The sequence below is a fragment of the Dermacentor albipictus genome, unplaced genomic scaffold (genome assembly GCF_038994185.2).
Source record: "Dermacentor albipictus isolate Rhodes 1998 colony unplaced genomic scaffold, USDA_Dalb.pri_finalv2 scaffold_22, whole genome shotgun sequence".
Lineage (NCBI taxonomy): Eukaryota > Metazoa > Arthropoda > Arachnida > Ixodida > Ixodidae > Dermacentor > Dermacentor albipictus.
The window spans coordinates 892228-919221 of NW_027225576.1; the positions used below are offsets into that span (position 1 = coordinate 892228).

The window sequence follows — 26994 nt, forward strand, 5'->3', positions numbered from 1 at the left end:
TTCGCCCTTCAATAAATAAGAGCTGGAGCTCGCCCTCGCCACAATCAACGCTCCCAGTGCGCCACGTGATGCCAGCCGAGTGGAAGTACTCATTAGTTATCCCCATTCGCAAGTCGGCAAAGCTTCCGATTTTTGTAGCCAACCTACATCCCAGTTCGATTATGCCAACGATATGTAAACTGGGTGAGCGTATTGCGCTAACAGGGATTTTTTATTTCCCTTAAGTACTCCTTTGCTGTAATCAGGCAGAGACGAGTTTTCACTCCAACCTTGGTACGTGAGACAGTTGAGGGCTCATCGAAGAAGGCGTCCCATAGCGAAGGAAAGGCCAGCGATGACCAAGGGTGCGTGTCCCATTTGACCTTTGTAAGGCATTCTACTTCGTCCCACATTGGGCCATTGTAGGAGCAGCTATGCAGAATAGGGACGCGGAACGGCCTCTAAATTTCCTGAAATGATTCCTGAAAAGAACGTATTATAAAAAAATTGGGAACACATTCTGACAGCCAAGGCACAGTCGCCTGGCTCTTCCACACGATTCCATATTGTCACGGACTCGCTTTCACCTGACAATGATTGACGTCTCCCAAACCCTTCACGATATCCCAGATCCTGGATTTCCGATGCGCGGTGACGACATCATGCTGCAGACCCATTCTCAGTCTCTCGAAAAACAGCAAGGAGTCTTCTAAAGGGTGTTAGACACCATCGACGCTTATCTTCCTTCCCCAGGCATTTTTTTTATTATGGGGTTTTACGTGCCAAAACCACTTTCTGATTATGAGGCACGCCGTAGTGGAGGACTCCGGGAATTTCGACCACCTGGGGTTCTTTAACGTGCACCTAAATCTAAGTACACGGGTGTTTTCGCATTTCGCCGCCATCGGAATGCGGCCGCCGTGGCCGGGATTCGATCCCGCGACCTCGTGCTCAGCCGCCTAACACCATAGCTACTGAGCAACCACGGCGGGTTTCCGCAGGCATGCGCACCTCGCCAGAGAAAAGGGCGCATGCAACAATGGGCTCAAAAGACAGCCCTTGTCCAGCCCTTGTCCTAGCGCCTGTGTGTTGTGTTTTTTCGGCGCTATAACCCTCTTCTGGAGACAGCCCTTCCCTTTCACCGAAGTTTGCAGGTACCACCACCATCGCGTGCTCAACGACGATTCGCATGTTTGGCACACAAATCGATTATACTGAATAACCCGCACTGTTTATCTACAAGCGCAAACGCGCATACGGTACAAGGCACTGCACTTTATCAAGCGCATCATATATGAAAAAGAAGGAGCTGGAACAGACGTCGCACGGCACCTCGTACGTGCTCTGTTGATTTCTCGAGCACATTACGGTGCCCGAGCGTTCACAGTGACGCACAAGCAAGTCTAGCCACTTGAAACGCTGCACAACGCGGCGCTCCGGGTAATTACACAATTACCAAAGCGCACAAGCGCCGAGGAGCTCCGAATGTATACGCGCGCTTTTATAGCCTAGAAGCGACACTTGCAGCGATCAAGAGGGCTATGATGCACGCATGCGAGACACTGCGCAAGGAAGAGCGCTCGGACCTCATGCAGTTGGACCCCACGGACCCCACGCAGTTGACGAGATTCCTGCGCTGTCAGTTGCCTTCGCTCCATGGGACGATACTGACAACGTCAGCAGCACGCCAATATCGCGCAACATGGGACACAAGCACGTAGAACGACGAGCAGCCCACGCACGAAGACACGAAGAAGGCGTACGCTGCACGCATGCGAACGCTGAGCACGTGTACACCGACGCAGCGACCACCGAATATGGTAGTGCTATTGCCTATCAGGGCGGTTCGCCCGTAAGCCTATACAGTGACCACCAACGACGAGACATTAGATTTGGAACTTCAGCTCCGATTGAAGAACGACAACTGTACGCTAAAGCCGCCTGGCTGCACATCCACACACACTTCCAAGCTGCTCTAGGATAGTATAGCCGCTCCCAGTACACACCAGCTCGACTGGAATTACCGCCAAACGAGCCTGGCTCGCCGCCGAAAGCGCAGGCATCAGCGTCACTCTTCACCGGTTACCAGGCCAATATAGAACAGTTTGCCGGCAATTACAGGGCCCATGAGTCAGCTCGTGCAGAAATCTGAACCCCAGCAGTCGCACCTTTTCCCAGCTATATATACTGAATGCACGCTAACACTACGACCCACATCGTACACTGAGAAACGCCACATTGCAAAGGAACGTACGATTCGCACCAACATTTGAATTTACGCCAGTACTTTGTTAGGCCCGAACCACCTCCCAGAGGGATTTTCAGGAGTCTGTCACATACTCTTATTTCGGTTGAAGTCCGTCTTCGTCCTGATGCCAGATGTCCTAGAACGCTGGCGGGACTACTGGCACCCACGGAAATCTGATGCAGTCGAGGGTGCCCGGGATGCTGATATTCATCAACCACCGGTGGTCGCTTTAAAGCAGAAATGCCTGCGTTGTCTCCTACAGGTCCGCCCGGCGGCGCTCAGTTGTTCTGTGACTGTGACGTTCTAGGCTACCCGGACGCGACACTTGATGTCAGCTGACTTGGCACCTGCGAACTAGGACGCCTGGATAAGCCCTGCCGGCTCTAGCAACCGGATCAAAGAAGTTGCGAACTCGCTGATCACGTATGCTACGCAGACGGGACTGCTTAGCTAACTTTAAACTTGCGCCCTAAACGCCCTCCCCCCTTTTCCCCAATAGGCAATGGGCTGTCTGTTCAATAAGCATTTATGCACTCAATCAACGTCTTAGCCGTTACAGAAATTCCTATTAACATTATTTAAAACTTCTACCAACTTTCTATTTACTTTACTGACAGCCTATTTACATTTACATTCTAGTAGCATTTGTTCATACACTATCAAAATACTTCCTTTTTGCTTTTCTATAAAGAATGTTTTAAGCACACCATTAAATACTTCCTTCTCACTTATGTGAGAAGGAAGTATTTCCTTGCACCAGTTACACAGCTTTATCCCGGCCTTAGGTGTGGTTAATTAAAGGCCGATTTACGCTTGAGCCGTGACAACGCCCGCTTGCCGCACGCGTGCGGCCGTGCGGAAAAGCGCACATTTCGCACACTAGTTCACAAATTTTGGCATACACTGGGCTCGCACATGTAGTGTAAACCGGAATGTGTGTACCAGTCGGCGGAGTCAGGAACATTTTGGCCCGACCACATGCGTGCGGGCAGGCGGATGGCTCGAGAGTAAATCGGCCCTCGCACTGCTTCTGCAAGGCCACCAATTAGCTTGGAAACGAGATATTCAGGTCAGTGCGCTCCGCGATATAAATGGTACGCCCTAGGCTGGAACGTGTCAGCATGAGCAGAGTCACGATATTTGTTAAAAAGAAGAAAAACAACCGAAACTCAGGCCCGAACGTTGCCGCTCAAATGTCCAAAAGGCTGCAAAATACAGCTGCTGCTGCTGAGTGAGAGCGAGTGTTGAACTGAGTAAGCGCACAGGTCGAATAGAAAGAAAAGCTGAACTCTGCAAGTAACACCTTTCTGTAAAAGAATAATAGAATTAATATAATAATAGTTCGGGTTTTACGTGCCAAAACCACTTTCTGATTATGAGGCACGCCGTAGTGGAGGACTCCGGAAATTTTGACCACCTGGGGTTCTTTAACGTGCACCTAAATCTAAGCACACGGGTGTTTTCGCATTTCGCCCCCATCGAAATGCGGCCGCCGTGGCCGGGATTCGATCCCGCGACCTCGTGCTCAGCAGCCCAACACCATAGCCACTGAGCAACCACGGCGGGTAATAGAATTAACCTAACTGTATAATAGAATTACCCTAACTGTATATAAAATGTAGCTTTGTACGCGTCCCTATTCGCACGCTTTCGTCCTTGCATCCTAACGGCGGCTTCTGCACATTAAAGGAAACTAATAGGATGGTGACTCAAAGTGAAGGCAAAGTAGCTATGTCAATCGATCTGCTTTACGGCGATGGTAGCTTGCTGTGTGTGAAAACAGATTGAAAAGAAATAATTATGAACTGTTAATATTCAGTGATTTCGCTTCACAACACGGCGACAAAAATTTCAGCTCTTACAGCGGGCCACCATGGCATTCATAATTATCGCATTCCGGATGCCAAGAGCCAGGATATTAAAGGCCATGCTTTTTCCGTGCTTTCGGCGTCTGAAAACTGCTAACGTTATAGCCACTACGCTTTGGAAATCTATTCATCTATACGATGCATCATCCGGAGGATTTGCTCGGTGGATGTTGTAACATCCACCGAGCAAATCCTCCGGATGATGCATCGTATTAGAAATAAGCACCATGGCATGAAGGAAAGGGACGCCATCCGCTTAGTGCAGGCTTTCGTGATTTCTCGGATAATGTACGGGACGGCATTTCTTAACCTCTCCAAGTCGGAAATTGCAAAGTTGGAGACGCTGATCCGGAAGGCCTACAAGACGGCACTGGGGCTACCAAACTCCACGCCAACGGCAAAGCTCATGGCTCTAGGAGTACATAACACCCTGAAAGAGATGTGGGAAGCACAATGCCTCTCACAACTCAATAGGCTCGCACTCACAAAACCAGGTAGAGATCTGCTCGAAAAGATCCATATTAATCTGCCCTATACGATAGACCAAAGGGAAGAGGTACCACGTGATGTGAGGAGACGCATCAACGTGTACCCCATTCCGCGGAACATGCATCCCGTATATAACATCGAAAGAAGAAAAGCAAGAGGGGAAGCCCTGCAGAAGAAATGGGACGAGCAACCTAACACCCTTTATGTGGACGCCGCAGGGCCAAAGAATGGAGTGATGACTATTGTGGTCTCAACGCCTTCAGGATCGATGGTGAATTGCGCCTCGATGAAAACTTCCAACCCCACTCACGCAGAGGAAGCAGCTATTGCATTAGCTATAGCATCTAACCCCAACGCCGTTGTGCTCACTGACTCCCAGAACGCCTGTCGCAACCTCAATAATGGATTAATTCACAGGTCAGGGTTGTCATTGCTCCCTAAGCATCCACCCAGCCAAGCCTCAGTCATCTGGTTTCCCGGTCACCTGGAACTACCAGGAGGAAACGAAGCCGCTCACAGGCATGCCCGAGCTCTTCTATACCGGGCGTCTCCCCCTGATGACCGTGAAGAGTGCTGGGACCTAACTGCTTTAGCAGTGTATGCTGACATTCTCGCACCATACAGAACAGCCAGGAAGGAGTACCCGACACCACATAAATCCCTCAATAAGTTGCAAAAGAACACTCTTAGGAAGCTACAAACTAATACATACCCAACGCCAGCTAAGTTACACCAGTGGTACCCTACACTATACTCCCCGCAATGCCCGCACTGTGGAGCGGTAGCTAACCTCTACCACATGGTGTGGGCTTGCCAGTTTAATCCCATAGTTGACCCCATCCCAAATCCCTCAAAAGAGCAGTGGGAGGCTATTCTGCTCAGCGATGATCCTGACCGTCAGCACTGGCTGGTGGGGAGGGCCAGCGCAGCAGCAGTAACCAGTGGGCTACCGGAATAGGCGGCCCACCCACGAGTTCTACGAATATCCTGTAAATAAAGATGTTTTCAATCAATCAATCAATATTCATCTATAAAAGTACTACTACAATAGACTTCAGCATTATTTTCCGCAGGGCGGTCTGAAGCGAATTTTTGTCTTTGAAAGCGTCAAGTGCTAAAGGATGTCTGCGCAAAATAGAATAACGACATAATTTTCCCTACATGACTTCATCTTTCTATTTTTATCACATTTGGAGAACAAAGTCGGCTTTCAGAACAATAATTGTCTCTAGAGATAAAGGAATACAGTCCCGAAATGCACAGCAAAATTGATCCGGTGGTCTTGTCAGGTTCTTTTTCAATCTCAGCCATGAGGTACATTTCTCCCTCTAAATGCAGTTTCCAGAAAGGGTTGCAGACACAAAGACGAGCCACAGCTGTCACCGACAGGCGATCAATGTCTAGGTGTCAGTCAACCCTCGAAATGTTAGGAGGGGGGGGGGGTTTGTTCGGCGTAAAGAGGGGCTTTAGTTCCGCAGTGGTCGGGGCGAAGCAGATGGGTGGAACGAATGTCACATGCCTCTCTCGCGCATGCGCACAAATTTGACAGCGATCCGAATCGAGACAAAGAGGGAGACTATCGCAATCGCCATCAGTTCGTTTGCGACGACTGCGTGGTAGGGTCAAAGCGATGTAGGTGTTTATTCGCGTACTGTAGCAGCAATCTGGCTATTTTTGCTGCTGTTTATGTTCATGCTGTGTTGTGGCTAATTCATCGATGCAAGCCAAGAAGCAATGTGCTTGTGAAGCCCACGGCGCTTTTTTCGTTCCGTGATGTGAACGCTTCTGCAATTTCTCTGCCAGCTGCGATGCAGTATCGTGTGAAGTGATAGTGATTTATTATTGGCACTGTCAGTATTTTTAAACTGCACACTGCACAAGTAGCGAACAGCCGTTCCTCAAGATATCACTGCGCCGAAGTTTTGTCTGTCTCCAAATTACAATAAAAGTATGTGTTGTTTTCCATCATTTTTCATAAATATATTCTGTTGTTATCTTGATTTTAGTTTCTTATGCCTCATTTTGGCAGGTTAGTATAGCGCGAACTGTAAGACGTGAAAAGTTGTAAGAACGATTTTATTACATACTTGAACTACGCTGCGTCATGCGGTTTGCTTGAAGTTCGTATGAACAGGAAGCGTACAAACACTACGTTTTCACAGTGGTCGCAGTGACTTAATGAGTGGTAAATATTGTATGATCATGAACTCATTCTTTGCTCTTTCCTACTATGGCTGTTCAGGATGACAGGTAGTGAAATATTGCGTATAGTTTCACGGTTCACAATTACATAGTTTGCCGTGAACCGGTATTTTTTGACAATGATATCTTGTTTTCGAGTAAAAATAAACGAACACGTGAAGTTACAGAAGCGTCCCATACAATAAGGTGCGCTTAAAAATGCATCAGTCGAACACTAGTTGCTATCAGTTACAGAGAATCTATTCTTGAATACTGCTTCAAGCTTTGTAATCTTTTTATATAAGGACGGGTGACTCGCTTTGCACATGCTCGGTGCAGCTAGCTGGCGCGTTTACGTTCTGTGTCTTTGCAAAAATAAAGAGTTGAGTAAGCGTTTGAGTGCCTGCGTCGATGTCTACTGTGCGCGCTACAAATTTCGCCATGAATAAACCATGTTTTTGACTTTTTGAACGAGTAAATTATTTATGCTGATAATTGGTTAAAAAAAGATTTTGGGAAACTGAAATTATTCAGGCCACAACTTTGGGGGCTTTTACGATTGGTTAGGCGTGCAGAAACGCAAGCGGAAGCCACCTTGCGCACTTTACTAATTTTAATAACATGTAGTAAACACAACGCAGCAAAGGATATGCATTGCAAAATATGCCCACCCTTGCCATTTCCACTGCAAGTAAACAGGGATGACGGCTACAGTTTTAGCATTCTTGTGAACTTGCACGTGAACCTTGTTAAAAAGCTGTTCTATACGTCACTATATTTGATGTGCAAACCTGAATAATATCTTAACACTGACCATCTTGTTTCTGTGCATGGTTGGCTCTGCAAACATTCGCAAACACATCAGCTCTGAATGTAAAAAGAAATAGATTATCATCGATGGTTGCTAGAGATTATGCCTCATCTGTCATGCCGTAATCAACTAGGTCATTATTTTTTTATTAATTTCTCTGTTTCCATTATTATAATTTTCTGTAAATATTTTTGTGTGAATAAACTTTTTTTAGTGCAAACTTTCATCTGTTTTTCCATCTACATGCACCTTCTGGGTTGCATACAGCCTTTTAGCAACATGTTCGCACATACTGACAAATGTTACTAAGTGGCTACTAACACGTCAGTAGCAAGTACATAAGCACATGTAAGTAAGATATTGCCACAGTGTTACTACAGAACCTAAAGACGTGTTGGTTGACGGTTACTAGAATGTTTACAGACCGTCTATGAACATTGAAGTACGGTGGCCAATTATTGACAGGATGTTACTAGGGTGCATAAAGAAAAATGCTAATAGGATATTGGTAGGAAGTTGGCAGAGCGTTTACAAACATTCTTCAATTGGAAGTATGTTAATAGGTAGTTGGCAGAAGATATATGAACATTCTTCTTTTGAAAGAATGTTACTAGGGTGTATAAAGACAAGCGTTCATATGAAATTGGTAGGAAGTTTAATGCCATCCTATGAACACGTTTCTTTTGGGAGTTGTTGGACAATTGTTTCTACGGTGTTACTAGAGCGTTGTTTGGATGCATAAGGACAGTTGGCAGGACTTCAATTGACTGTTTGTAGGGTCTAGTAACAATAGTCTAAAGACGGTCTAAAAAATGTTGCTAAAAATTTTGATAAGGGAGTAAATCAATCCCGAGCTTGCCTAGAAGAAAATTACTTACGACCAAAAAAAGGGAATTTTCGACGTTTCTAACAGAGAACTAATTGAATTTATCGACGTTCTGTTTGATAATTTTCCCAATCGTTCCGTTCTGTTTAACTGGAACACGTCCCCTACCGAAGTAATCGCCCTACAACGACATGCATTCCAACCCGCACAATCACTCCTTCATCCGCATGCACCTTGCACACCGCGCATATTAACATTATCAAAGAGCAATAAACGGCTTTATCGTTCCGCTAGACGCACCGAGTAATTCACGTTTGGGAGCATTAATCTGCACTTGATGCATAAATACTCTTTCTTGACAACGCTAAGAGCCATTTTTATCTAACACATTGTCTGCCACAGGAAAGAAAAAAACACGTCGGTAAATTTTGACACGTGATAAATCCGTAATATGACAATGATGTTTATGTTCGCATCAGAGCAGTTAAAAAATAGTTATGGGGTTTTACGAGCCAAAACCACTTGCTGGTTATGAGGCACGCCATAGTGGAGGACTCCGGAAATTTCGACCACCAGGGGTTCTTTAACGTGCACCTAAATCTAAGTACACGGGTGTTTTCGCCCCCATCGAAATGCGGCCGCCGTGGTCGGGATTCGATCCCGCGACCTCGTGCTCAGCAGCCTAACACCATAGCCTCTGAGAAACCATGGCGGGTATCAGCGCAGGGTAACGATACGAAGGGACGTGCGGAAAAAGCTGTCATGTCAACAGCTTGACAAAGTCGCAGCCCCCGCTTTAGCGATTACATCAATGACAAACGCAATCAGCTTAAAGTTTTGGGAAATTGTACAGAATAATTACGCGAATAATAAAATAAAGTTCATTAGCAAAATGCAAATTTGCACAATCTTACAGGAATGCATGAAATATACGCATATACTCATACGCAGACAAATGCTATCTTCTATGGACATGCAAAAGAAGAAGAAAAAAAAGTCCAAGGTGTACCTTATTATACACACATTTCTCTCCCACGTGCAGAGCAAGAACGGTCAAAGCAATCATACTGCTCTTGTCCAAAAAAGGCAGAAGACCAAAATACAATTTCTTTTGCCAAAAAGAAATCAAAGAAGCAAAAGAAGTATAAAAGAAGTTTGTCTCGTTTGAATTTGAAATAACTACGAATAGCTTTAAAGTTAGTGTTGCCCAGTTGAATCGCTTCGCTGTGTAATCTTTTTAGTAATCTTGATAACCTAGTAATATGGCAACCATATTTGGTCTTCTGATTCGTCTGGTTATCCTATTCCATTTGACTGTTCTGCAAGCGCTTTGAATTAAATTTTTATCGCCAATTTTTCTGCGATTTCAAGCACCCAGTCATCCGTGATACGTCATCGCAACTACATATTCATGCCTCCTGTGAACGCATCTCGTGCAATTCGTCTGATCCACCCACTGAAACATCACTCTTCCCCAGGTTTCGATTCAATCAGTGCAAAATTTAAAGAGAACGCGTGTGCTATCAACTCGATCATTTTATCCAAAATATATCTCAGCAGTCTATCGACACACATACTCTGCCTAAATAATGGAAAGGTAGAAAGGTGGTACTGTTCTATAAATTCAGTGACAAGTTCTCGCCTCCCAACTACCGACACAGTTCGTTCACTGTCGGTTGCTGCGAATTACTTGAACGCGTAATAATCAATCACCTAGCTAACTTCCTTGAGCCGAATTCACTTTTCTCTTCGGGACATCACGGTTATCGAAAATCATGTTCATGCGAGACGCAAATAAAATCTCTCATTCGTAAACTACACCGCGCTTTAGACAAAAATGCTGCTGAGTGAATATTTTTAAAGTTTTCAGCAGGATTCAATAAAGAAACCACAAACGTCTCCTTCATAAGCTTCTATGAGAAAACCTGATTCTTATGCTTTAAGAAAGACGTAATGCTTCCTAAATAACCGCGCACTATTTGTTTATTCTAACGACCATAACTCTTCATTCGAAGGGGCAGAGCCTTGTTAGCCGCAATGTTCTATCACGTGGCCTATGTGATTTCACGGATATGAGGGCGAATAACAAAGTCAGAAAGCCTCCAGTATCTCTAATTTTAACAAAATCGCTAATCTAATGTTTTGGGGAATTGTATCTCCGCTGATGCTTTCGCGTGGTCTCTATCGAAGGACTAAAACTTAAGAAGCTGCATTAGCAACAAAAGGTGGTAAGTGCCCTGTTGTAAGAATCACCGTGAAGGACCAGATAATTATTCATAGCTGACAAACTACGCAGTTATTTTATCGCATGGTATCAAGATGGCAGCGCGACCAAAGGTCAACAGATCCCAATGAACGGTACTCACGGTTCGAGTGGCCTGCTGATGTGCGTCCGGCCTTCTGCCTGTCATATCCTGCTGCAAGGAGCCGCGGAAGCTTGCTGTTCTTCATGTAATCAGCTGCCACCCTGTCTAGGTGCATGCAGAATGCACGGTCTTCGAGCGACCTTTGCCGAGTAGTGGCTGTTGGCACAGAAGCATTGAGAGTTGTTGATCAGACGAGGCTAGCGGCGTACAAGTAATTTTACTATGTAAGGCGAGATATGTATTTTGACGTGGTACCACTACATTTTGGGCGAATAGTGGCGCCTATGTTAGCTGATATTAATACGGCTTGCACTGCACTTGATGCTCAATAAACACTGCAATAGTACGTGTTTTCTGCTAACATTACATAAAGAGTGGTAGAGTGTAGCACGAATCCATTTATTGATGATTACATTATTTTTCAAGACTATATTGGCACTTAGTTTGTTAAAGAAGGGATCCTTACTACCGCACACAATATTGACCAAAGTTTTAGCGCATTTGGCGCCCAAATCTAAGCGCCAGTGTGTCCGTATTACGGGCCAGAGTATCAAAAACTGTTGTCCTATGACAGAGCTGTTCAGGAAAGCCGTAGAAGCTGGCTCAATTCTTAACTGACTTACGATGCCATGAACTCCCTGCTTATAGGTATATAGTCCTGCACAAACACACTGTCCAAGCGCAGCACGTAGCCGGGAACTACATAGAAAACTGCTTTTAGGTGTTGCCTGTATTTCTATCCTACATTTTTTTACGCTTTACCATGCCTCTGTACAAGGTAAAAGAAACGTTTATGATATGGCATGATCGTTCTTTGCCAACCCAGTTTAACTTCTTGTTCTTCTTGAGAGAACATTATTCCTCTCATTCTTGATCTCACTTTATGTCGATGTCGCGTACTTCGCACATACTACAGCGTCTCCAGCTGACATAACCGACAGCGCGTCAAGGTGCAGGTCATTTTGGGCGGCTCCTAAATAAATTCAGAAAAGGTGCAACGACCGCGATGGTACCTCACTCACGCGCTCCAGCCTGTTCAGGAAAGTCGATGTCGCGTTTGGTACCCTGCGCAGTGGGTGTCGCACATCTATTCCCAATGACCTGTGGAAAATGTCGCAGTTTCGCCCGACAGGCAATTATCAACTATTCAATTATCAATTATCAACTATCAACTATCAACTATCAGCAAACTATTCGACAGCTACACGATGTGAGGCTCTTCGTTTTATCGGCCAGATAAATTGCAATAAAGATTCGTGTACTAAGTATATGTAAGCAAGGTGTCACGAGCCGACAGACAACCACGAACATATCGCACAACATAGCCGCGAGGAATCCCGTTTCGGAAAGCTGGCGTGCTGACGAGCACCCTCAGCCGGCAGTGCACGCTTCGTGGCCCGTGTCACCGCGTCTCGGAAGCTTGGATACCGGGACACCACCAACACTAAGCGCGCGGGAAGCCAGCGCCAATGAGGCCACGACCCTTTCCGGCTCAACCTTCGCCGCCGCAGCCGGTTACCTCCAAGACACGGCCTGCGGGCCACGTATGAGCTCAGCCGTGAGCGCAGCAATGCGCAGCGGCGGCCTGGACAGAGGACGAGACGTCCACTCTGGTGATGGGGGCGAGCTCCACCACTGGAAAAGCTGACGCCACCGTCGGCGTGACGTGACATGCGGGACAACGTGGACGCAGCGGCCACGTCGGCTGCTTCGGAAGCGCCGAGGCGAGCTGAAAACGAAAGTTCTAAATCCCACCTGCGGCTGCGGTTTGGATTGAGTGGTGAGGTTTTGCCCCCTTGGGTATTTGCTTGACAGCATTTGAAAGCACTATAATAGGTATTGGCTGCTTTTGGAGGCATGGCAGGCTACTGCTCGGTGCCGCACTGCCGGACGTAGGCAGCGGTGCCTCGTGTCAGCCTTATACACACGTAGCCGCAGGACAAGAAGCTGGTTGAGGCTTGGCTCGCGAAACTTGGAACCGGTAAGCAGCCATCGGCTACGAACCGATTATGCAGCATGCACAGACGCGAGGTCGATTTCTGATATGGCGTCGGGACTGCGTTGTTCGGTGAGTAGCCGAAAACGCGCACTGAGACGCTCGCCCCCTGCCTGGCTAGTGTCATGACGCTTTATTTAGTCTATAAACATGTTGATGTTAGACACTGGCAAGTTCACTGGAAAGGAAAGAGAGCACGGTAAGAAGCACAATAAATAAAGGCATGGCACATGATCGTGTTTGTGTTATGAATTAATGTATTGGATTAAGGAAAAGAAGCAGCGGCAAATCGCATGCTGAGAAGACCGATAAACATAGAGTGCGTTGCGGCGCAACTTGAGAAATAATGATAATGAAACATGCAAGAATTTAGAAAAAAAGAAAAAAAAGTTTGAATCATCGCGACGGCACGAAATTATTTTTGAGCAGCTCTGATAGCGTCCACACGACAACGGTTGCTTGTGCACTGTCAAACGCTCATACTATGCGGCCTAAAACTCGCGGCACGGTGCGAAAATGCGCTCGCAGCGAAAGCAAACCGTTGTGGACAGACATGCATGCAGACGCTGCAGTCCGTCACCGCGAACTCGTGCGATTGCTGCATTGAGGCTTCATTCTTTTATGCTCCATTTGGTTATACACACAGCCCACTATAAGAACATATTTCACATAGTGTACTCTCAGCGTTTGGCTACCTTTCACGCAAGAAGCCGGTTCGGGTGACTCCATAGCTGCGACCGCGCGCAGTGGTGTTCACTCTATGTATTCGGTAAAGCGAGAGCGTCTGTAAACGATTCTGTGCTTTAAATTGCCGAATAATATTATTTTTACAATAAAGACTTCCCTCGTTTTGAGCGTTCCTACAGTAATGTCCAGGAGGGCTGCCGCGCGGTGTTTGTATTGAGCGCCGTAAGCCAAACCTACGAGGAGGGCGCCTCGTTGTCCCTCATACTGCGCAAGGGAGGCGCCTCCGGCTGATGGCGACTGCGTAAGCCCTCGCCCCCAATACCCCAGTACGCGTTTTATCAAGCTGCCTTCACCTTTGTGAGCGCGGGACATTGCGGGGTGGAAAAAAACCAGGAAGGAGTGCTACCCTGTAACGCTAGCCCCATGTAAGCCAACCTCCTCTGACCCTGCCCCTCCGGCTCTCCGGGTCCTTGTGCGCGGTGCTTCTTGGGTGGGATTTGGCGTACATGGTTTCCGGACCATTTGAATTTATTTGATACACGGTAACATTTAGCGGCGCCCGCCGTCACAGGCATGCAGACACGTAGGACGTAACGGGTGCTTTTCGGCTACCGCGCACCTCGTTCTTCGCTTCAGATGCATTACCTTGAATAGGAGAACTGGGGCGCCTGACCCATGACGATGGAATGTTCCAAGCATCACTTGTTACCTACATGGTTAGAGGAGTTGCCAGCGCTCTCGCCTCGAAACCCGTCCAGAATGTCCGAACGTGGTTTATTGTTTCGTCAAGCAATCTGTTGTGCCCCTAAAACTACGGTGGGTATTTTCTTGCTAGTTTTTGTCCCGCTCTCTTCACTTAGCAAGAGACGAGATTCATAACAGACAAGGAGCAGCGCACTACAACAGGGAATAAGAAAGGCGTACAGAGCGCTACCCAACCGAACCACAGCGAATACAAACCAACCAATTCACGAACGTGCCCTAGCAAGAAACGAAATGTTTTGCGGGATACGTTCTTGTCGCGTTTTCGCTTAGCAAATGGTTCTGACGTGCGTCTTTCGTTGTGAGAGAAATAAGAAGCATTGGCCTGCCCTCCAAGCATCGAAGTTGTCGCCTTTCCTTCAGACTTCCGTGCACCAATTTGTAAGATTCTAAGATTGTGCGAACTCGTTACGCTGTTTAGGCGCGCCTTTAAGGTCTCGCCGGACGAACACAAAGACAGACGAACGAAAGCGTCGACTGGGACCGTCTGCTCTAATAACGGGCCAGCACGGCCTTAAATTTGTTCGCGGCCCCCACCTCGCCAGTCCACTCTTGGCCACGAGGACGGACAATTTTTTTCCCACGGCAAAGCAGTCACTGCGCACTTCGGGCGCTCGCTTGGTTGCTTGTACATGTTGCGCTGACGGTAGCCGTCATTGTTTCCCAGAACATGTCTCCAATCGCGACGAATCGCCGTCTCGATGGGGTGCCTTGGTTGTCTGCACGCGTTTGCATGGTGAATGGTCGTCCTATGGCGGTGGCGGCTTGTTGGGCATAATGCCCGTTACCCGACGCCTTGGTTCGCTGCAGCCTTGGCGCCTCTCTGTTGCTTATTAAGCGGCGAGCTGGGTCTACGTAACGTGTGGTGGTTCGGTGTGTCAACTTACTGACATAAAACAGACTCGACTGCGTCACACGCTAGAACTTTCACTAACCTCGGTGTGCGCGTTTGTCATTCATACTGTGCGCGCCTATTCAGAAATCCCCCCAAGGCATCATCATCACCATCATCAGCCTGGCTACGCCCACTGCAGGGCAAAGGCCTCTGGTATACTTCTCCAACTACCCCGGTCATGTGCTAGACATAAAAACTGTTACAGCGCAAACACATGCAACCACAAAGTATGAAGGACAGGACACAAGCGCTGACTGTCAACTAAATTTTATTAACGGAAGACGGATACCTTATATAAGGGGAAAGGCAGAAGTGAAGGGGGAAGGGAGTGATACAATCGGGGAAAATGACAATGCTCATCGATGAACGAACGTGCCAGCAGTCAACGGAATCAGGCGCGAAAAAACAAGAAAACGAAAAAACTAGAAAAACACTAGCAAAAGGCGAGGAAGTGTCGACGCGACGGAGCGCGTCAGTTTGGAAGCATTGCAGATACACAAATATGGCAGCAAGTGCGTAAGCACCCCTTCTGTATCGCTTTTTGCGGCAAACCTTCATTTTTTGGAAGCGACTGCTTACTGATTTCATTGTATCTTAGTATCCCGCGCCTTTTGCTAGTGTTTTTCTAGTTTTTTTCGTTTTCTTGTTGTTTTGCGTCTGATTCCGATGACTGCTGGCACGTTCGTTCATCGATGCTCATTGTCATTTTTCCCCGATTGTATCAATCCCTTCCCCCTTCACTTCTGCCTTTCCTCTTATATAAGGTATCCGTCTTCCGTCAATAAAATTTAGTTGACAGTCAGCGCTTGTGTCCTGTCCTTCATACCTTGTGGTTGCATGTGTTTGAGCTGTAACAGTTTTTATGTCAAGTATGCACCAACTCGCCCAGAAAGAAGTTTTAATGATGTACCTTTCTTGTTCAGTGGGCCCTTCCTTCTGTGTTCTTCTCGCATCACTGACCTTTTACTGACCCACATCGTGAACGCTACATGCCGGGCAAGACGCTACGCCTTCTGTATCCGCAAGGGCCTCGTCCCAGATGAAGTAAGTGCTCTCTTTGGCCCTGTAAAACCGTCGTGGGGACACGTTAAAAGACTGCAGATTAATGCGGTCAGAACTGTGGCGGCAAGTTCGTCTTTTTCAAGATTGGCTTCGATTGCTTTGCTACGTTGACCACCCCGAATGGCTCGCCGCAAGGAAGCTAGCGTCGCTGATGAAAACAGCTGCTCAACTCACGGAGTGCCATTGGAGGTGCCTTCTGAACCTGTTGCTGTCTTGTTTAGGTAACATGGACATAACACAGGGGAGTAAAAGAAGTGTAACCGTCCTTGGAAATGTTTCCCTGCCTGAGAACGTAACACGTCTCCTGAAGAAGGGCCCAAAATATGGATTGGAGCCTGGTGTCTCAGCCCATGAGCTGATTGCAACGAACAGGAAATTGGCCATGAAAGCAAGAAATGAAGAGGACCGGGACCGCTGCCTTCTTGAGGGTGTAGACTGTCTGCGAAAGTGCTCACCAAACGCTCTTGACGCGCAGAATCATAGAAATGTGTTAACTGGTGTGGTTTCTTTGTTTAAAAGAAATAACCTTTTGCTTGTTCAAGCAGACAAAGAGACGGGGTTTGCTGTTCTACCAAAGGGAATGTACAATGAAAAAGCGCAAGTGGCAATCAATAAGAATTTTGAGCCTATTAAGAAGAGTGCCGTTAGGGTCAAGACCAAGTTTATTGACTTCTGTAGGGCATTAAATCTTGACAAACTTGCGAGGGATATTGCTAATAGCAGAGGTAGTGGCCTAAACGCATTTTTTACAGCCAAGACCCACAAACCAGATATTCCATTCCGGACTATCGTTAGTAAAGAAGGTTCGTGGAAAATAAACGTTAGCCGGTTTCTGCAAAAGCATCTGAAAACGCTTGCTCTCGATGATCCGTTCCTAACAAAGAAATCTACGGATGTCGCGCTGTTTCTTGAGAGCACAGACAACATTGGCTTTGGTTTTTCCGTAGATGTACAAGACTTGTTTTATTCTGAGCCTCAAGATCAGCTTTTGTTGGCTGTTAGAGAATGCGTAGAAGCAAACGGCGAAGTGTCATTCCGCAATTGAACAGGCTTGTCACTAGATAAATTTATATCGTTATTGCAGTTTTACCTGAAATCCACTTTTATTGTTTATGACAATCTGCCTTTTTTGCAGCGCAACGGTATCTGCATTGGGTCCCGCGTGGCTCCAGTTCTTTGCGATATTTTTTAGCCAAAGTAAATAAATCTTTAGATAGGTCTTTTCTTTGGGGGGGTTCGTTTTAAAGGTTTTTAGGTACGTAGATGACTTTTTAGTGCCTATAAAAAAAGCTAACTGCCTTCACCTACCTCTCTACAGTAGGTGAAGTTTTAAACGCATTTGACAAGCATGCACTTGGGCTAAATTTTCCCCACGAACTACCTGACGCAGATGTCTTACAGTTTTTGACCTGAGACTAACCTTTCATGAAATGCACGTTTGCTGGGGCTACTTCCCTCGCGCAAAAAAGGACTTGCTGCCATATGATTCAGCGCATTCCAAAACTGTAAAAAGAGCTATGGCGTCGCACTGTTTGGAATCGTCTCTTCAGAAGTCGTGCCCGCACCTGATGCAGAAAAGTTTTGAGAATCAGGACAGCCGACTTGTGGCGGCGGGGTTCCCCCATTCGGTCTTGATTGCGGTGTCTGAGACCCTCCTTCAGAAGCTAAAACTGGGAACACGAGGAAAAGATGAACGTCGGAAGACCGACAAGCTTTTGGTTGTGCCGTACCTGCACAAGACTTCGCACAGTCCCAACAGGGTAGCCAACAGGCATGGTGTTTCCGTTGTTTTTTCGGCACCCAACAAGCTGGCACAGTTATGCCCACGCATCTGCAACTCTAAAAAAAAAGAAGTTGCCAGCTAAAACATGAGAAGCCGTTCATCAAGTGCTCCACAGGAGTGGTCTACGCGATTCCCTTGAAGTGTGGAAAGGCTTATGCCGGACAAACCGGCCGCTGTATTAATGAACGCTTGGGGGAACGTGCCCGAAATTTAAGCAACTTAAAGGACAAGTACGCACATTTGGTTGCTAAATTGTTTGTCAACAATATCGTGCTCAGGTATGGCGCTCCCACAGTTGTTATTAGCGATCGTGGAACAGCCTTTACTGCGGACCTAATGAAATGCTTGTTGCAAATGACACATACTGATCATAGGAGAACTACGGCTTACCACCTTTAGACGAACGGTTTAACTGAACGCCTCAACAGAACACTGACTGACATGCTTTCGAAGTATGTCGACGTTGAACATAGGCTGTGGGACGAAATTTTCCCGTACATCACCTTCGCATATAATACGGCCACTCAAGAAACAACACGAGTCGCTTCCTTTGAACTTGTATTCGGCCGAGCAGTAACCACAACTTTGTATGCTATGTTGCCGTTAGATGAAGAAAACAGTAACTCATCTGACCTCGATGATTTCTTCCAAAGAGCCGAGGAGGCACGACAGATGGAAAGGTACCGAATACACCGCCAACAACGCATAGACTCCAGCCGGTACAACCAGCGCCATAGTGAAGCTCATTATCATCCCGGTGACAAGGTGTGGGTATGGACCCCAGTGCGACGCCGTGGAATGTCTGAAAAGCTACTGTGCCGATACTTCGGCCCTTACGAAATACTTCGTCGTATAAGCGACGTGACTTACGTAGTGAAATCCGCTGGACACGAGAGCCCAAGACGGCGCAACTCTACGGAAGTTGTGCATGTTGTCCGCATAAAACCCTACCAGGAAAGGTCATGAACAAAAAAAAGAACAAAAAAACGTGAGAGCCCACAGCAACCCGTACTTCCTCTCACGCATCGGGCCGATGCGGTAAGGAGGGGGATAATGCCGCGACAACTTGGTCACATTCAAGTTGCGCGCCCTTCTATTGGACCCTGTGCACGCCGTACCGTGTTGTTCAGCAACAGGCAGCGATCTTCGTGGCACGGGCAGCCGGTTGGACCCGGCTCGCATGTGCCACGCGCACGAGGTGTCACGCGAGAATGAAGAGGAAGACGGTTCGAGCCCAGTTGGAGAACGCGACTGCCGCGGATTTTTTCACGCCCGCAGTGACTTTTACTTGTGGGCACAAGTTCGCCTTTAATAAATATCGTTGTTTTATTAACATCGTTACAATATTGCGTGACCAATCGCTTCTATTTGCTTCAGTTGTTTGGGTAGCGAGCTCATCGCCAGATTGAATAGCATCGGCGAAATGACGCAGCCTTGTGGCGTTCCCTTTCGCGGTATGTCAAATTTCTCAGCGCGTAATTTACCTATCCCCACTGTGGCTCTCCGTTCTTTCAGAACAGCTTTCATGTAATTATATATATTTTTCCCGCAGTTATATACGTTGAGGTGTTGCAGTACGGCTTCATGCGACACGTTGTCGAAAGCCCGTTTCACTTCCATTGCGAGGATGTCTCTTTTGCTGTGCGTATCCAGTTTGTCGATGACTTTTTTCTTGATCTGCAGTAGCACGTCTTGCGTGTACAGGTGAGCTATAGATACGAACATTGTGTTTGGGACGTGTCGGTTGTCTTCGACATGTTCGATCATGCGGTTATGCACCATGTGCTCGTAGAGTTTTCCAGCACACGAGTTGAAGGATATAGGTCGAAGGTTCTGCACGCTGATGGGCTGGTTGGGTTTAAGTATCATTGTTACCTCAGCATGTTTCCATTGCGGTGGTACATTACCGTGTTCCCAGCACTCGTTGGTGAATTTTAAGAGCGCGTCTACAGAGGGTCTGTCAAGGTTCCGGAGTGTCTTGTTGCTTATTCTCTCGTACCCCGGCGCCGTGTTTCGGGTGAGCTTGCTCAAGGCCCTCTCGATTTCTGCTTCTCTGAGGGGACTATCCAGTTCTATATTTGGGTTGCCTCGATACTCGTCAAAGTGCGAATCTACAGTTACGTTCCGCTCCGTACCGAGGAACTTCTCCTTCACTTCTTTGATAATTCTTCTCTAATAGTCTTCCTCTTTCCCCGGGTGGTTGTGTATGAGTGCCTGAACTTTCTGATTTGCGGCGTTCTTGTTCTCCTTCTTTGGTAGCAGAGTCTTGAGTACCGCCCAAGTGCGCTTGCTGCTTAAGGTCCCTTGAAGTGTTTCATGTTTCGCGCCAGTTCTTTCTCTCAAGTTGTGCAGAGTACTGTTGCATTTCCTTGTTCAGCTTGGAGACTCGAATTTTGAGTTTCCGGTTGCACTTGTTACACTGCCAGCGTTTTGCGAGTCCCCTCCGCGCCTCCCACAGGTGGAGTAAGAGGGGGTCACCCACGGGGGTGTCTTGCGACAGTTGGATTGTCCTCGTATGCCTCTCGGCTCTTTCCACGACTCCTCTGATTCATACTTCTATGTCGTCTATCATCGCAATAACGGCGCTTTCGTCTTTGCGAAAGGCCTGCCAGTCCGTGATCTTGGCTTTTCCGTTCTTCATCGTCGCTTTGTGGTGCGGGATGATCGTTTGCACTATATCATGGTCGCTACCCAGATTCTGGTCCATGCAGCTCCTCACACTGGTTGAGTCCGTGTACGAATGTGAGGTAGGGGCTGGTGTTTCTAGATACACTGTTGCCGATGCGCGTGGGTGTCTGCGGGTCGTTGCGTAGCGTGAGGAGGTGTTGTTGGGCTACGCTGTGCATATCTCCTTTATTCTTTGAGGCCGCATATCCCCAGGCCACATGGGGAGCATTAAAATAGCCAACGACTATCAGTCCGTTACCCTTGCTCAGCGTCTTCACTTCTCGCATTAGCTTGTTTAGATCCTTTAGGTGGTCCTTTGGCGGGCTGTAGACGTTTAACACAAGGAGGCTTTGCTGCTGTTTTTTCTCGGGTATGATTTCGAGGAGGGTGTGTTCGATGCGGTGTTGGATGCCTTGTCGGTGACCGTTGATGGCCTTCTTAGTCACGACTGCTGTCCTCGTCTTACCGTCGGTGACGTGAGTGAGTTAACCACTGACCTTGAAGTCTTCAGCTTTGGTTTCTTTTAAGGCTATATTATCTGGGTCAAACTGCGTGCAGAATTGTATAAGGTTGCTTCTCTTAATTCGGATAGACTGACAGTTCTATGGCCTAATTTTGAGCCATTTGTGTTGCTTGTAGTCACCTTTCTCTTTAGTTAGCCTCGCCATCTTGTTCGTTCAGGGTCTGCATGAGCTTGGTTTCCCTCGCAGAATACTTAGGCTTCATGCGAGTATTATCTATTTGTTCTAGCATGTGAATGCGTTGACTCAAACTTTCTCCCGATTGTGTCATTTTCTTCTGTAGGGCCTCAATCTGGCTCTCCATTTAGCTCTTGACAGATTGGAACCCAGTCTGTATCATCTGTGTTATCGTGTTTTGCATAACCTGCGTTACCGTGGACATTGGGGTTTCCATCACGACGGTGACGCTTACGTTGCTGCAGTCTTCAAGTGTCTTGAGGTCGTTCTGGGTTATCACCGCTTGGTTCGAGAGTCTTGCTGGCTCTGGTCGTGTTGGTGGGGATGGTGGTGGTGGGGATGAAGGCCGCGGTAGTGGTGTTTGCGATTGCTGGACCTGTTCTCTCTGTAGTTGTTCTATTTCTTGCATGAGGTATTCGAGCTGTTTTTTCTGTGCTAGCTTCCTTCTCTTGTGTCTCCTTCTTTTGCTGTTCTAGCTCTTGCTTCAATTCATCGTTCGGTCTTCGGATAGTCATCGTGACTTCGTACCTCGAGTGTATTGTGGTTTGAATGCCATTATTTTCCCTCGACGTATGATTGTGCTCTGTAATGACGTTGGGCCAGCTTACCTTGCGCTGGGTGTTGTCGTGATCCACGCCCGTTGCCGTTATCCGGGGGACGCTCTGTTCTCTTTCCCTCAATCGCAATCCCGACTTGGATCTGGATCATTTTGTCTGTTCGGGCTCATTCGATGACTGTGGCGATGCTGACATGACCATCATGTGCTCGTTGTCATTGGTAGTTACTACGCTGACCTGGTACCAGAAGCTTCCCTGTCTCGATCTTGACCGCTCCCTGACTCTCAACGGTGGCGGGGCCGGTTTCAGCTTCCTTCGACAGTCTCTACTCGCCGTTTCATGGGGCCTTCCGCAGAGCTTACATTTCGGCACGTATTGGTGTTTGTTTGGATGAACGTTGTGTTCTCCGCAGTTGTCACGTAGTTCGCCGTTTATATTAGGGCAGACGACTTGTCTGCGTCCTATCTCTCCGCAGGATCTGCAGTACTGGACTTTCTGTAAGGTCTGCAGCGGGTGAGCATACATCCCCTTTAACGTAGCACGGCACTTGCGGGCACTCTAAGGTGATCACTGCCGACGACGATCTTCCCATCATTGTAGCCTACAGGATTTTGCACTTGTTGGTCGTTGCTAGTTGATCTACTAGGTTCTCGTTGGTGGTGCTTTCCTCTATTCTGTGAACGCCACGTACACTGCCCGGAATTGGCTTGAGGTACGGTGTGACTTCGTATGTTGTGTGTCCTATTTCGATGCTTGTTATTTCTGCTAGTTTAAGTGCACAGACCTCTTCTTCGGTACTTCCAAGAATTAAGTTTTGTTGCCACTGTGTCTGTATGATAACTTTGGCGTAGAGCTCCTGGGGTGTGACTCCGCATGCTTGGGCTAATCCTCTTGCTATCACTTCGTCCTTCCAGTTTGACACTTTCATAGCGGTTTAGGTCTGTACACAATCTTGTAATGGTTTTATGGTAGCGCTGGAGTCGTTGGCCCGCGATGACGTGGCTTGCTTTCGTTATTGTGGCCCCATGGCTTCTGAGGAGCTTGTTGCCGTTTTGCGTCATTCGTGTTCTGCCCCTTGCTGTGTTAGCATGAGAACTTCTGGGTATTCGACGTTGCGATGGATTCTTTCTTCTTCTGATGTCGCGCTACTAGCATCACCCAGGGTCCGGTCTTGCATAGTATTTTTTCCGCTGTTGCTGTCGAGCGTCGGCTCCGTGTCGTTCATAATGTTCCGTAATGTTCATAAAACCTAAAAAAAAGCCGTTGTCGGGCGGCCCGGCGTGCACGTGGACCTCGAGGCGCGACGCGCGTGGCCCCGGGCAGCGGCGCTCGGCAATCGTGGGTAGGCTTAGCTGGGCACGGCCGTCGCTTTGCCGTCGGCCTTGCCGCCTTGCCTTGCCGGCCGTCGCTGCAGTGCGTTCCAGCCAATAGACACGGTTACGTAGTGTTTCCTCGTTATCATTGTTACTTACCTTCATCTACGATAGAACCCACAACGCGTTTGCATGACGTTATATTGTGATTGTGGAATTTTGTGTTTTGTTTGCCTTCTTGAATGAGTGGCATTATATAGATGTTCTTGCTTGATAATAAACGATATCTGTAATGGGACTGAAGTAATCCGGCTTTTTATTCCTTGAAAATTGACGTGAGAGGTATTTTTACGAGATAATAGCAATCCAGCTCTGGACATGCTGTAAAGCAAAATATTCAAACTTGTTACAGTATATGAATCATGCTATGATGTTTCAGTATCTCTAGCATGTTCTCAGTGCTGAGGGTTGTGCTCTATGAAAGGCAACTGCAATTGTCTACTCGTCTGAAGTAGTGTATATGATTTCTTCATATCATTTGTTCCAACTACAAAAATTTCATGCGTGCATTGTTCACTTCCAGAGTAGACACCATGAGATATTACTGAACAGTATGCGTTACAATCTTCTGACATGAATTCAGGAGTATTATATGTTGTGCCGTGCATAGTTACTCTGGACAAGTATTCATATGACTACCCCAAATCTGATTCCTCCATCACCTGTTGTTTGTAAGTCATGAAGCAAATAAATAATTCGAGCCTGCGCTGATTGCTTGCAATATACTTCATATTCAATGTTTCCTAAAAATGTGCTACAAGAATGATCTACGTTAGTTTTGCTTCTACTGCTGACATTGATATAGCAATTTCTGTAGAAAGATGTGCACTATGAGCAAAATACATAAGCAAAATAAATAGCTGATGTTGAATCAGTTTTTCTAAAGCTGCAATACCGTTTATACTTTGCACAATAAGTGAAATGTAAAGATTTCAGTAAACAGACGGCAATGAAGATAACTGTAGAATTGTGTCTCGTCATTTGACGGGTAGAAACGATATCTGGTACCCTCTCTGGGCTGTGACAGCAACGTCACCCATACTTCACAGAAAAATGCAAAGTCTCTTCGCAAGTGACTGTTTCACACAAGGTTGCGAATATGACAAGCATATTTAATGAAATCATTCTGAAACATAATTAATCAGTATTCTAAAGATGAATGGATAGTGGTAAGATGACCAGTGGCTCACAAGTGGTTGTGTTATACCCCTGTCACACTGGACGTTTTAATGTCATTTGAATTGAATGGCTTTAGCATCAAATGACATTATTCGGTTGCTACACAGCAACATTTAATGCCATTAAATCGAATGGCTTCCGCAATCAAATGAATTCGAGAGAATCACTCCGATTTGCACTCGTGGCGAATGACTAAATATGACATTGAGCGTTCATAATTTCAGAATCATTGATGTAAAAATGCAATTAAGTTTGCGTCGTTAAAGGCATCTGTTATGTTTACTAGAGAAAAGCTGTACGGCAGGCGTTCACAAAATGTCTTTACTCTCCACCTCAGTGGCGAGTGGCGGCTGTCGCTTTACTAGTCAGCCATACTGTAAGCGATCGGGCGCCTGTATGCATCTATTTGACAGTCTAGCCTCTTCCTCTGATTAGTACGCTTTGTTCACAATGCAAAGCACATATGAACTAACAGCTTCAGCTACTGCAGCCGAGCGTCGTTCAGCGTTGCCATGTCAGTCGTATTGTTTGTCTTCAGTTTATTGGCTATGGCTACTAAGCTGGTCAAGCCTTGTTTTTGCTTATAGTGGCCAGAAATTCTGGAATTGGAAGTTTTATATGCGTGTTATTTTGGTAAAGTGACACCCCATATTTATATCAAAATAAATTGACTTTTCAGACATTCTACATACACCTTGCTCCTGTTTTCTCACCAATTTTTTTTTTGAATAATTGCCATTGATATGACCGAATGGCATCAATTTTGCAGTATACCACCACCACGGGTCGAATGGCATTCATTGCACTGAATGTAATTTGCACCTACTGACATGAAAATGTCCAGTGTGACGGGTATTAGATATTGTTACGGTGAAGGGAACGAAGAAGTTGAATCAGACTAGAGGAAGGCGAAGTCTGACAGTTGTCTGAACACCATATACACCAGTTGTAAATATTCATTATTTTAGGTTCGTGGGCCTGCTTTCTTCCTGCAACATTTTGGCAGAAGGTGCGGGGTACAATCACGGAACTTCCCAGTGTACGTCATCTACCTGCTGCCACAATGGTAAATCAACTGACACAAGCGACAACACCTAAGCAGCCCGTGCCAACGGGTTGCTGAGATGTTGAGGCGAGGTGCTCAGGTGTCCCCGGGTTCCTCACTCATCCGCGGAACCCGGGGACATATTGTGGCACGGACAACGCCGACGTCGAGGACTGGCTTACGATGTACGAGCGAATGTGCCACAACAACAGGTGGGATCCAACAATAATGCTCGCAAACCTGATAGTTTATATGAGGGGAACTGCGAAGCAATCGTACGATACACATTAAGCTGACCTAACGAACTGGGATGTCTGCAAAAACAAAATGCGAGACCTGTTTGGCAGACCTGTCGGTCTTCAGCCGGCAGCTAAATAATAACTTTCGTGCCACGCTCAGACGTCCACAGAATCCCATGTCGTGCACATACAGGATGTGCTGGCCCTCTGTCGCAAGGCTGATAACAACGTGACCGAGGCAGACAAGATTGGTCACATTCTAAAAGGCATTGCAGATGATGCCTTCAATCTCCTGATGTGTAAGGATTGTGCTACTGTGGGTGCCATTATAAAATAGTGCCGGGGCTTCGAACAAGTGAAGGGCCGCCGCGTCGCTCAAACTTTCGACCGATGGCCCAATACCACCGCGACATCGTCTTGCGAAGACCCGCCGAAGACCCGCCCCCCCGAAATCATGTGGCATACCCCCCCGCCCCCTCCCCACCCACGCCACCACTCCTCACACATTCTTAAAGCGCCGCCAGATTAATGTTGAGACTTCGCACCTGTTCATCGGTCAGCCTTATGCTGCCTTTTAACGCGATAGCGTTAAGGAGCTCGTGTCGCAGAAAAGCCGGTGTCGTCGGCGTCGGGTGTCGGCGTCGGCGGCGTTGACCGTGAGCGATAAATCACGGCAGGCGCTTCATAAATAAAAAGCAACTTCCAAGATTGGCCCGGTGGGAATCGAACCCAGGTCTCCGGAGTGTGAGACGGAGACGCTACCACTCAGCCACGAGTTCGATGCTTCCAAGCGGTGCAAACGCGCCTCTAGTGAATGCGGTGTTGCCTTCGAAACGAGCCGTGGAAAGTTATACTGCGGTGTATATCGGTAATTATGAACATGTAACGTACAGAAGTCACAATTACACGAGTTGCGAAGTGCGTTTCCGCTGCATTTCTTCTGCGCTTTCCGCACACGCAGAGCCATCTTGCGGCAAACACAGAAGACCCCCTCCTCTCAATGTACGGCGCTGCCCCGACAGGAGGCGCGCCGCGCGCGCATTGGGACCGCTGCCAGGCGCGTCGCAGGACTCCCTCTCCCCTGACGACGCTTCGCCGTGCATCCGGTTTAGATTACTATCTATCTCTCTGCCCGTGCCGATCACGACGTTTGGCTGGCGTAGATCGTTTCCCCTCCGAGACACAGAGTTCTTTGGTTCGTTTCGTTCGCTCAGGCGCACGTTTCGTTGACGCGCCGAACGCTGCGTTGCTCGACGCTCACCGCGTGATAGGTGGGCGCTAAG

The 26994-nt window shown here is 47.3% G+C and overlaps 1 protein-coding gene across 2 annotated transcripts in view; it reads right to left on the reverse strand.

Moving 5' to 3' along the window:
• Nucleotides 1–26994, reverse strand: part of LOC139052378 (uncharacterized) — a 162374-nt gene that overhangs the window by 12180 nt on the left and 123200 nt on the right. For both annotated transcript variants that reach the window (XM_070529477.1, XM_070529475.1), the window contains exon 4: nucleotides 10769–10924. In XM_070529477.1, coding sequence (XP_070385578.1) covers nucleotides 10769–10924 — 156 coding nt within the window. The remainder of the gene's footprint in view (nucleotides 1–10768; nucleotides 10925–26994) is intronic.